The sequence below is a fragment of the Cnephaeus nilssonii genome (assembly GCF_951640355.1).
Source record: "Cnephaeus nilssonii genome assembly, chromosome: 17".
NCBI lineage: Eukaryota > Metazoa > Chordata > Mammalia > Chiroptera > Vespertilionidae > Cnephaeus > Cnephaeus nilssonii.
In genome coordinates, this window is record NC_137088.1 from 26,616,578 (window position 1) to 26,628,850 (window position 12,273).

Sequence of the window (12,273 nt, forward strand, 5' to 3'; positions counted from 1 at the left end):
AATATCCTATATAATAAAAGGCTAATATGCAAATCGACCTAATGGTGGAATGACCAGTCGCTATGACATGCACTGACCACCAGGGGGCAGATACTCAATGCAGGAGCTGCCCCCTGGTGGTCAGTGTGCTCCCACAGGGGGAGCGCCGCTCAGCCAGAAGCTGGGCTCATGGCTGGTGAGCCTCTCCCACCTGTGGCAGCGCTATGGATGTCTGACTGCCGGCTTAGGCCCACTCCCCACAGGGAGCAGACGTCCCCCAAGGGCTCCCAGACTGTGAGAGGGTGCAGGCGGGGCTGAGGGAGCCCCACACCCTGAGTGCACGAATTTTGTGCACCAGGCCTCTAATATATATATATATATATATATATATATATATATATATATATATATATATATATTAAAATAGTTACTGGATTATTTTGCCAGAAAAAAAAATCTGGTAACAGGTATCTTTTGCAACCTAGAGTGCTCTCTTGACAGTCTGATTGCCATGAAAACTTGTATACGTAGGCAGCTGATTATTAATTCTTACTGAATTTCACACTACTAAATAAACCCACGGTGCTTGACAAGATTAACACTATTGTTTCTAATGTGAAAGAGAAACAAACCATATGTTCAACTTTAATCCCTTCCCTCATCCTATATAATAAAACCCTAATATGCAAATGGACCAAGTGGCGGAACGACTGGTCGCTATAACCTGCACTGACCACCAGGGGGCAGATGCTCAACGCAGGAGCTGCCCCCTGGTGGTCACTGTGCTCCCACATGGGAGCACTGCTCAGCCAGAAGCTGGGCTCACAGCTGGTGAGCGCAGTGGCAGTGGCAGGAGCCTCTCCTGCCTCCGCTGCAGGCGGGCAGTAAGGAGCGAGGGGTCCTGGACTGTGAGAGCCCTGGACTGCAAGAGGAATGTCTGAATGCTGGCTTAGGCTCGATTCCTGGACATCGGGGTCCTGGACTGCAAGAGGGTGCAGGCCAGGCTGAGGCTTCCCCTCAGTGCATGAATTTCATGCACCAGGCCTCTAGTTGTTAATAAGAATTTGTGGTACTACTCAAATGTTTTATACAGCTAAGAAAATATGTACTATGGGTTTCTTCATATAAAAATAGTCCCTGAATACCTACAACACCCTGACCAACACAAGTAACCATTTAAGAGTATTTATCTTTTTAAAATTTAATTTTATTTAAAGTATTACAAATAGTAGTACATATGTCTCCTTTTCCCCCCCATTGACCTCCCCTGGCCTTCCCTACCCCGCTCCCCAGTGTCTTTCGTCCATTGGTTATGCTTATATGCATGCATACAAGTCCTTCAGTCCTTCAGTTGATCTCATTTAAGAGTATTAATGAAGCTTTGACCCCTCCCAAATTGCATTTTTAAATTCCTTTCTATAAAGTATTATTAATAAAATTAATTATAACTACCATAATTTGGATCCTAGCAATTCAGTTTTATAACTATGAGTTGTTGAAAGCTACCTTTTCATCATGAAGGTATATATTAAAGTGAACATAATCCAATTTGAGAACCTGAAATACACATAAAGAAATGTCTGTCCCTGCTATTTTTTCTTCATAAGTAAGCATTCTATATTAAAACATTTGAATTGGTAGTACAATTAAGTAGTATGATCAAAATATAGTTTTAAAAATTATATTTAAATTTTTTGAAATAGTCATTACCTCCCAGATGTAATTAGTGAATTTTTATCATAATAACTACCATAACTTGAAGAATATGAAGTTTCCATTTTCTGTTTTTCAAGTCCAAATTTTGTTATTGCTACTAAATGGATATTATTCTTTTGCTAGTTTTGCCTTTTTTCAAGGTTCTTCTAGTACTTTGATCTCAAATTATATTCTAAAGCAGTTTTATTAAGGCATTTAAACTTAATATATTACTTGTATTAACTTACTATTATCACCAAATAATCAAATTTTAAACTCTTAATAGCTTAATTGTAAAATTAATGTTTGGTATATTTGTAAATTAAATTACTTTGTGCCTTTCATAGCTGGCAAACTCAGAAAGATATCTTATGGTCATATTTGATCTTTTTTTCCCCTCTTGAATGTCTCTCAAAAAGGGGAAGAAGGCTGTTCACTTTATAAGAGCCTACCTAATTTCTTTTAAGTCACCACTGCAGTGCCTTAGAGTTAGACCATTGCTTCTCAAATTTATGTGCATCTGAATCACCTAGTGATCTAGCTAAATTGATTCTGATTTAGAAGATCTGGGGAGAATCTCAAGAGTGAATTTTTAGCAAGCTTCCAGATGGTGGGTTCATGAACCACCCTGTGAGTAGCCAGGCCTTAAAGTCACCAAAAGCTTATACACTCACCAAAGCTCAAGTTGAGCAAACTACTCAGCGAGTAGTGACAACATGCAGTCCTTTTGGTAATATATTTTTTAGTTATATAACCCTCTTGTATTGAGTAGAAAAAGGGGAACTTAAAATTGCACTTTTATTTTAAAACAGTGAAGTATGGTTATTATGAGTATTAAAATTGAAGATTTTATTATATATAAATACATAGATGGTACAAAATAATATCCAAAATGTGGCAATATTTACAAAAGCTATAAAATATTTAATTTTCAGTATAAAAGGCAGACTAATTTGAGTTGGAGATAAATGAAGAGACAGATTTAGGCCATTTAAGAAAACAGAGTAATGGTAAGATATGTACACATATAATACCTCAATAAAAAAAAAAAAGAAAAAAAAACCCTGAAAAAAAAAAGAAAACAGAGGAGAATGTCATGTCCATATTTTGGATAAGGCCAAAGAATGCCAACAAGCTTGATTTGTTGCTGCATTAATGACTTCAGATTATGCAGATATATACTACACAGACAAATAATACACAATGCACAGAGCACAGAAAGCAGAGGAATTGGCCCAATCTGCTCAAGGAAAAGGTAGAATTTGGAAAAAAAAAAAAAAAAAAGCAGAGATTCCTATTACTAGTCACTTTACAGAAGACAATTCATCCTTTTCATAAACATTATCCCTTTATTCCTTGAAACTTTTCTTTGAGGTAGAGAACTGGGCCAGACTACTGCTGAAAAGGAACATAGGAATGGTGAGGTAAAGTAGCTTTTGAGAGATGAAAAGAATTACGCAGTTCTTGAACTCTGCATAACTGCTCTGCCAGCTCTTGTTGAACAGAGACCAACTTACTCTTCATGGCATCTTAGGATTCTAGCGTCTGCAGCCCTGGATCCCACACAACTGGAAAGTTAATTCTTTTAACTAAAACGGACATAATCATGACTCAAACTTCAATGTAGCCCAATACAATTTAATACAAATACCACTTAAATCAGACAAAGTAAAAATAAAATTTCTTAAAAACATTTTTAGTAAATTTTAAATTCTAATATTTCAAGTGTTTTTTCATCATTTTCTTCTAATACGCACTTGCAGTGAATTGTGATTGCTGCTACTACCTTTGTCCTTGATGAAGGAAAACATTAGGAGAATGGGTTGTTTTTACACTAAATGTATCTCCACTCGATGAGTGTCGGGAAGGAGCTTTTCCACCCAAAAGTGACGTTTCTGCTTCTTTTATTTCCATCGCTCTTTTGTATAGTTCAGCAGCTTTTTCAAAATCCCCTTCTTCATAGCTTTGAGAGAAAATAAAAACCTCTTAAAATCAGAATACAACCTTCTAACAATTCTAAATGACCTTATAGGATACCCCCCTCCAAAAAAACCCACAAAAAAGTGAATAATCACTCATTTCCCCTGTTTATTTACTAAAACAGACCAGAAAAAATAGAACACCCAAACTCTTTTCCTTTCTGTTTGTACTGCTAAGGAACATTTCAGTTTCTCATGGACACCATTAAGACTGTTATGAAGGATGCAGTGAAATTGCTAAGGGAAATTAGATATTCTCTATGTCCTGAGTTGAACACACACAAAGCAGAAGTCAACATGTACTTCATGGTAAATGAGCTCTGAGGACAGCAAATTGCTCATATTATTCCAGACCCAGCTGGTTGCACATGTAAACCATCCTTCATATTTGCCATGATAAACTTTTCTGCAAGATACATCGTGTAGCCTTCATTTCATTTCTAGATACTACTGTATCTCTTGAAGGAAATCAACTAGAAACAACCCACCTCGAAGAAAAAAACATTCAGCAGTCAGTATTTTGTTGTTGTTCCATGATGAGTCAAATTAAAAGATGTTTTAAAAGGTAGTTAGGCTGTATGAGGAAATTGAAAAAATTCTTACCTAAGCACAGCTAAATTTTTTAAAGTTTCTCCAACTCGAGGATGCATCTGACCCAGGCTGTCTTCGTAAATCTTTAATGCTCTTTCATACAGTGGCAAGGCTTCAATGTGTTTTTTCTTATTAAAAAAAATTAACAACACTCATTTGGACACACTGGGTTTATGAAATTACTATTAATGTATTCTAGATTAAGCTGACAAGTTGAATAAGCACTTTTTAAATGTTAATATCCTCCTAAAACATGTGGATAAACAGATTAATTTATAAGTAATCATCATGGGAGAAGCAGTATAATAGAAAATCAGAAACTGGCTTTAGACCTGGGTTGGTAACCATTGACCTTAATCCAATTATATAAACACAAACATTATGTGTTTCTTTATCACCCAGTTGGTACCATACCTGTTTCTCACCCATCACAGGCAAATGCTGAAGCTTAAAGATGATATTAGATAGAGAGATGTAGGGAGTCTCCAGAATTTAAAAACAGCCTATGCAATGAACTAAACAGTCAGTGCTTTACACGAAGAGGAGTGGGACTTCAATCATTTCTCAAGTACTAAAGGAAGCATTTGTAGATAAACAACCTTCAATTTCCTTTAATTATTTTTACTGTGCCACATCTAATTCATGTTTACCTATATCATACTTAAACACCATTCATTTTTGAAGAGTTAAAGTGTGGGAACTTACCATTTGGCTGTAGAGAACAGCTAAGTTCACCAAGGCAGTAGCTACACTAGGGTGCTTTGGGCCAAAGGATTTCTGCCGGATTTCAACAGCCAGCTCGTACAAAGGTACAGCTTTGTCAAGTTTCCCCTAAAACACAAAAGTGAAATCTAACAAGAATATTAAAGCAATAAATACCACCTGATTAGAACTTTTCCATAAATAAACTTTTGTATCAAAAAGTAATTTTTGAGAAAAAAATTCAGAAGCATTACCTCCCAGTTTAATGGTTAAGTTTATAGATAGCTATATGTAAGTAAAGTTATATTGAATATAAAACATTTTGTTTGATAATTCAGAAAGCTCTTTAGGATCACCCATTATTACTCACTGTTTCTGATAAAGTAAAAACCTTACAATTAAAGTACAGGGTGGGGCAAAAGTAGGTTTATAGTTGTTTGTATGGAAAATAATACAATAATTAACAAGCAATTATTTATGTAAACCTTATATGTTTGCTACTATACATAATTTGGAGATGGCATCAAAATAAAAACTAATTTTCCACCAAATCCTTTTCAGATTTTCCAATTATTTCTTTTTTACTTGTTGGGGAGAAATAACAACAATGGAGCCTTCTTACTAAAACAACTTTATGTCTGCATGACCAGTAAAGGGTCTTGCAAAGTGTAGAGACAGCCTGTCGCTGCTCTGTTACTGCCACTAAATGAAAGCAAACTTCTCTGGCATTTTTTGGAGAAAAGCTATAAAAGTTCCAAACATCACTCTGGCTAGAACGCTATGGCAAAGAATGGTGTTTAGTTCATTACATTTCATTGTAGACAAAGAGAAGAGTGAAATTAAAATGCTCATTTAATCAACTACAAAAACTCTTCCTTTAGCCATGACAATTGGGTGATTTATGCTTATGGTAACTTAATACAGAAAACAACATTGGTGAATTTCAGAACTTCTGAAATGTAATATGAAAATAAGTTTAATTAGAATGCTGATGAATGCATTTGTGTTTAGAATGTATTTTAACAAAAGCAAACCAGCATTTTAATTTATTAAGTCTGAAATAATGTTTTTAAGTGTACTACTCAGCTATTTGTTATAAAAATATATCATTATGATTTAAAAGCTCATAGAAAATAATCTATCTAGCCCTGGCCAGTGTGGCTCAGTTGTTTGGGCATCGTCCCAAGCATCAAAAAGTTGCCAGTTTGATTCCTCTCAGGGCACATGCCCAGATTGCAGGCTTGATCTTGGGTAGGAGGAGTGCAGGAGGCAGCCAGCTGATGTTCATCACATTGATGTTTCTCTCCATCTCCCTTCCTCTTCTTAAAAATCAATAAAAAGTCTTTTAAAAAATCTATCAGAAGGCAAATGTTGTTGCTGATGGCAATTATGGTTTAATAGCTATACTATTATAAAACACATGCAAGCACGCCAGGGATTACTTACCATTTTCTTATACAAGATTGCAAGATGCTTCACTGTGTAAGCCAAAGAAGGGTGATCAGGAGCTAGTGCTCGTCTCCGAATGTCTAAAGCTCTTTCATAAAGTTCTTCCGCCTTATCATACTGTTTCATTTCATTGCATAGAGCCGCCAGGTTATTCAAAGACTGGGCACAGTCAGGGTGATCTGGTCCCAGAACGCGCTCCCTCATTTCTAAGGAACGTTTCAGGAACTGGTCAGCTGTTCTATGAGCAAAACCCCAAAATGGTTTAAACAGCTTATTCTCTAGAAATCAGAATCTCTAGTCCTGGGTAGGTGGAGATCTGAAGCATTTTTATTTTTAAATCCAAGGGAGTTAAAATAAAGGATTCAGCTCAAAATCCTTCCTCCTTCTTTCCCAACCCTCTTCCCTTCCTGCTCTTTTCCAAAAGTAAAAATGCTTTCCTGATAGTGTGAAGGCCTGAAACATTTGGATGACTGCCTCACCTCTCCAAAAAGATGAACCCATAAATATTTTCCAAAACAAACTTTTTATACCTTTAAAATAATTAGACCTGCCCTAGCTGGTTTGGCTCAGTGGATAGAGGATCGGCCTGTGGACTGAAGGGTCCCAGGTTCGATCCCAGCCAAGGGCATATGCCTGGGTTGCGGCTAGATCCCCTGTAGGGGATGTGCAGGAGGTAGCCAATCAATTATTCTCTCTTAACATTGATGTTTCTATATCTTTCCTTTCCTCTCTGAAATCAATATTTATAACACACACACACACACACACACACATATATATATATATATATATATATATATATATATATATATATAATTAGACTTAAACAAAAGATTTTGATATTCACTCTTTCTCCCTTTGGGGTTAGTATTTAATAATTTTTAATAGAAAAACTTTTTGTGAAGTAGACTAAATATTTGTTACATTTTTTGATGTCCAAAGTATCAAATTTGTTATATATTTCTGACATCCAAAGAAGCCCCCAAACACTTTTTTCCCCCAGAAAGTATAAATATTATCATTTTGTTTTTTATGTCCATTTAAACTGAAGAAGAAAACTAGCACCCATCTACATTTTTTTCTTTATTCTCCTTTAGTCTATGAGGTCTCGTGTATGATAGCCACACAAACTCACTTTTCATAAACATGGAAAATACTAAGGAAGCTACAGAATAACTTTTTAGTTACTGAAGAAACCATGTGAAAGAAAACAGCAGAAAAAATGCCATGGTCTTTGTTAAGTGTGGCTATGTTCATAACATATCATACATGAAATCTGGCATGGTTTCTATTGATTTCTTCTAGCTTGACTTGATAGAAATATAAAACACCTTTGCACTTAGAGAAAAATGGATACTTGTTTTCATTATAAACACCATGGTACTCACTCCAAGTTATTCTGAAGATAGTAGAGAACACCCAGTTCATTGAGGGTCCGAGCATTGTCAGGTGTGTCCTTACCTAAGGTAAGCTCTTCTAACTGTAGGGCCCGTCTACGCAAAAGGGCAAATCCATACTGGAGCAAACACAAAAAATTCACAGCAATCACTAAAGTAAATGCAATCTTTGGTTCTGAAACAACATAATGGGGTTCTAAAAAATCCTTTCACCTTTTGTTCAATTTGGGAAGATTACAATTATTTTAAATATCACACTAAGTTAATCTAATGGATATTGAAAATACACATATTTCCACATGGCATCACATTCCAAAATTCATTAAAAACTATTGTGAAAATGATTATGAGATATTTTAGCAAAGTGAACTGAATCCCAAAGTGCTTCAAAAGACCAGGAAACAGAATTAACTTGCAGATATTTACCAATCCCACTGCTAACCACTTAAACATCAAGTATTTAAATTGCATGTAGCACTTGCAACTAATAGACAAATAAGTTTTAGAGATCAAGTGTATAATGAATAATGAATATAGACAACAATACTGTATTATAATCATCAAACTTGCTAAGAGACCTAGATCATAATTATTTCACAAAAAAGAAATGATAATTATGTGATGTGGTAGAGGTGCTAACTATCACTTCAATGGCAATCATATTACAGTATACAAATGTATCAAATCAATATATTGTATACTTAAATTTATATTATACTATATGTCAAATATATTTCAATTAAAAATTGCACATGGCATTTAAGTTAAAATAAATATACTCTATTTAGATTAGCAGCTTAGAAATGTGAAAATAATTTTTTTGTTCTCAAGGGTAAGAATTTCTTTGCATTTGAATCCAACATAAAATGTTAATTAAATTACTTTTACTCCATTTTCCAACCTTTCAAAGAAAAGAATTGAAGCAGCTTTCAATTCTACCATCCAGAGTCTAACCTTCAAATGAACTAGGTTTCACTTAAAATTTTTTTTAAATTTCCAGATATAATTCACATACCACACTGTGTAGGCTTAAGGTGTACAGCGTGATGATTTGATGTATGTATAAATTGCAAAATGGTTAACACAATATATAACTCTACTTTTTAAGTGTCTATTAAGTTGTACCTCTCAGTAATATTAATATTTAAACACATTATAAATAAATAAAAATACTAATCAGTACTTTAGAAGTCACTTATAATCTAAAGTTCTTAAAACTTCTGAGGTTTATACATCTATATTATGATAGTCAGAGATGCTCTCTTCCTCTTTGTTCAAAACACAAAACAAAAGAAAACTCTCATTACCAAGTTGCCTTTTCTCCTTGTAGCTTTTTGACGAATTTTAAAGGATTTTTTCCTAAAATGTTCAGCTTGTTCATATCTTTAAAAAAAAGTAAAGTAAGTCAAACAAAAGAAACATGTCCCAAGTACCATATTTCAGTGAAATGAAAGCACTCCTTAACTAGTGTAAAGCTATTTCTGGCTATTAAAACCGGCACTGTCATATGGAAGTGATAGTTATATGGAATTACAAATCTTTAACATAACACTTCATAAAACAACATCTAACAAAACAAACCTAGTACTCCAAGTAATGGACATTTAACAGACTTTTAACTGATACAATTCATTTTAGATCTCTAAAGGACAACATATCTAAATGAAAATCTAAAATTTTAGCTTGCTATATCACCTTCTCCTGTAGAGGCTAATGTTTGGTCAAAGATAAATGTGAAATTCATCCAAAATTTGTGTAAACAAGATTTCTAAAAGTTAAAAATATTCCAATATGTATCAGTTATGATGGAGCAAAAGAAATGATTTCTGATAGAGGAAAAGATGCCATTCAGTGGGTATCTAATAGATACTTTTTATTACACCACTGACCCGCAAACTTTGTCTATAAAGGGCTAGATAGTATTGTAGGCCTTGCGGGCCACGCAGTCTCTGTCTCAACTACTGAATGAACTCTACGGCCGAAGCGAGGAGGCAACCATAGACAATATGTAAATGAAAACAATGCACTGTGTTCCCATAAAACCTTGTTTACAAAGCAGGAAGCCACCTGGACTTGGTCAGGGGCCGAGGTTCACAGCCCTTGTGTTAGTGATGCACTCTGTGTTACAAAACTAGTCAGTGAGGGAGCCCAGATTCCACCCCAACTATGTGACTCCAAACTCCATGCTCTATCCTCTACTCATCTTCAGATAGAGATGGATCTTACAGTTCTAATTTTTTGTTTACCCCATGAAGATGCAGACCAACAAATAGTATTTGAACATGATACATTAAAAAGATATAGGATAAGGAAAGGTACCCAGCCACAAAACAAAGCCTACCACATGAGTACATTTAGAACTGTAACTCCCCACCATAAAACCAGAGTATTAGTGATCTCAATCTTACTTATTTTGTTTCTGGTACAAAGTTGCAAGTGCCTCAAGTTCACGAGCAATATGTGGATGGTCTGTGCCATAGGCATTTTCAGAGATTTCCAATGCCTGTTTGTACAATTGCTCTGCGTTGCCAAACTTCTTCCACTGCACGTACACACTTGCCAACTGGTGAAGAGACTGAGCTACCCTTGGGTGATCTGGATCCAAAGCCGTTTCTCGAATTTCTAGAGACCTCTGCAAAGGTACCACAGCCTGGGGGAAAAATATTGAAGGCCAACTGAAGTGAGTGAAAAGTAGAAAAGTGTAAGATCTACCACCTGATTAGCACAGCAAATAAAAGCTGCATTAACTCCTGCAGGGAGAGCTGAGTAAACAGGAAAAACCCACCCTGGCTCTGACTCCTGCTACAGTTACCTGACTGAGCAGGCCCAGGTCCTTGAGGAAGCGCCCCAGGGTTTCATAGAGATCGGCTAAGCACATCATGTTCTCCTCGCCCTCACAGTTTTTCTCATACAGCTTCAGTGAATCGAAGTACTCGGCTGCCATCGCGCTTTTGTCTTTGCCCACAAACTGCCAGTAGCTCAGCAACTCAGCAAAGTGTCCTCTGTTTCAACAAATAACAGTAATTAGAGGAAAACAAACTTTAAAAGCCATTACCAAGTGAAAACGCCAGAATTCCTATCAAGTTATTGACAATTTATTAGTAGGCAAGTATGGTGTAGCGAGGTAACACTGTGGACTCAGACTGTCACCTGAGTCCACCGCTCCCAGCTGCGTGAAGGACGTCTGACCTCTTCCGCCTCAACTTCCTCTTTTGCAGAGGGAGACACTGACGCTACCTGCCTCAGGTGTTACTGTAAGGAGATTATTGCACATGGAAAATCTCCATAGTGTGGGTTATTACCATTAACATCATTATGGTTACTCATCAACAGCAATTTATCAGAATTCCTTTAGACACTTCATGATACATAATCAATTTGAGTTACTCCAAAAACTGATTTTAAATGATGGAAACTAGAACAGAAGAAACTAATGAAACATAGTCAAACTGTCATAGGATATCTACTTTGTATTTTCATCATGGAATTGAATAATAAAAGTAAGCTTAATTATGTGTAGATGATATTTACCAGGAGAGATGGTAAACTAAAGAATGAAACCGATTTCAAAGAAATGAAGAAAAATTGGAATGAAGAAATAAGTTACAAGGTACAAAAAAGAAACTTGAGAGTTCACTCAGGAACAAAAAAATTATGCAGCTGTTATGAGAAATGTCAAAATTTCTAAGTGAGACAGGCTTAGCAGGTCAGTAGCTTGACTCATAAGAAGGTGTGGTTCTGACACTGGCAAATTCAAATATACCAGAAAAGACAAAACAATATATTTATTTTTAAAGGGTAATCCTTTCTTTAAACTCAACACCAGTCAGATTCTCTGTAGGGCTCAGATACACTTTCAGAGGTCTCTGAAGGCCTTGAGAGTCAGATATCATAAACCACACCTCTCTACGTGACTCAGAGTCAAACCTGCTTAAATGCAAGATTAAGGTATGAAGCTGTCTCAAGATCATTTTAGCTCTGATTTTATGAAGCAGTCATACTCTGTTGTTTTATGTTTTCTCTTGGAAAAAAGTAAATCTCATGGTAATTTGCAAATTGTCTTAAATTCCTCCCACACTGCTTTATATTTTTAGGTAGCACTGAAATTGGACTAATTTTTAATTTAAAAATTCTATTTTTCTTTGTTAAGCAGAACAACTGTTTCAATATGTTTTTCTGGGAAAAGGAGTTCTACACATAAGTTCCTTACCTTTTATAAAGGTTCTGAGACACAAAGAGATTGAGAAGACAATCGTGCAACCTCTGTTTACTTCCCAGCTGCTGAAAAAGCCAGGGGAGTTCGTCTGCGCTTCTCCAGGTCACAGGGTCCTGACTATAGAAGAGAAGGGACAACACTCAGCAGTGCCTTCCTGCCATCACATCGCTTCCAAAGGCTTCAGACAGATGCTGAAGCAAGAAAACTGTATCTAACATATGTCTCTGACTCTTTGTTAAAATGTGAAACTTTACCAATCTAACTA

The 12,273-nt window shown here is 35.8% G+C and overlaps 1 protein-coding gene across 2 annotated transcripts in view; it reads right to left on the minus strand.

Annotated features, from left to right (window-relative positions):
* Positions 1–478: 478 nt before the first annotated feature.
* NPHP3 (nephrocystin 3) overlaps positions 479–12,273 on the minus strand; it is a 36,704-nt gene continuing 24,909 nt past the window's right edge. The window contains exons 19-27 of one of the 2 annotated variants that reach the window (XM_079795165.1): positions 12,003–12,125; positions 10,605–10,794; positions 10,201–10,442; positions 9,100–9,175; positions 7,784–7,911; positions 6,393–6,633; positions 4,950–5,075; positions 4,257–4,372; positions 479–3,637 (exon numbers count right to left, since the gene is read on the minus strand). In XM_079795165.1, the coding sequence (XP_079651291.1) occupies positions 3,457–3,637; positions 4,257–4,372; positions 4,950–5,075; positions 6,393–6,633; positions 7,784–7,911; positions 9,100–9,175; positions 10,201–10,442; positions 10,605–10,794; positions 12,003–12,125 (1,423 nt within the window). In that variant the 3' untranslated portion in view covers positions 479–3,456. Of the gene's footprint in view, positions 3,638–4,256; positions 4,373–4,949; positions 5,096–6,392; positions 6,634–7,783; positions 7,912–9,099; positions 9,176–10,200; positions 10,443–10,604; positions 10,795–12,002; positions 12,126–12,273 lie in introns of those variants that run through there. The other variant, XM_079795166.1, reaches the window with a different exon arrangement.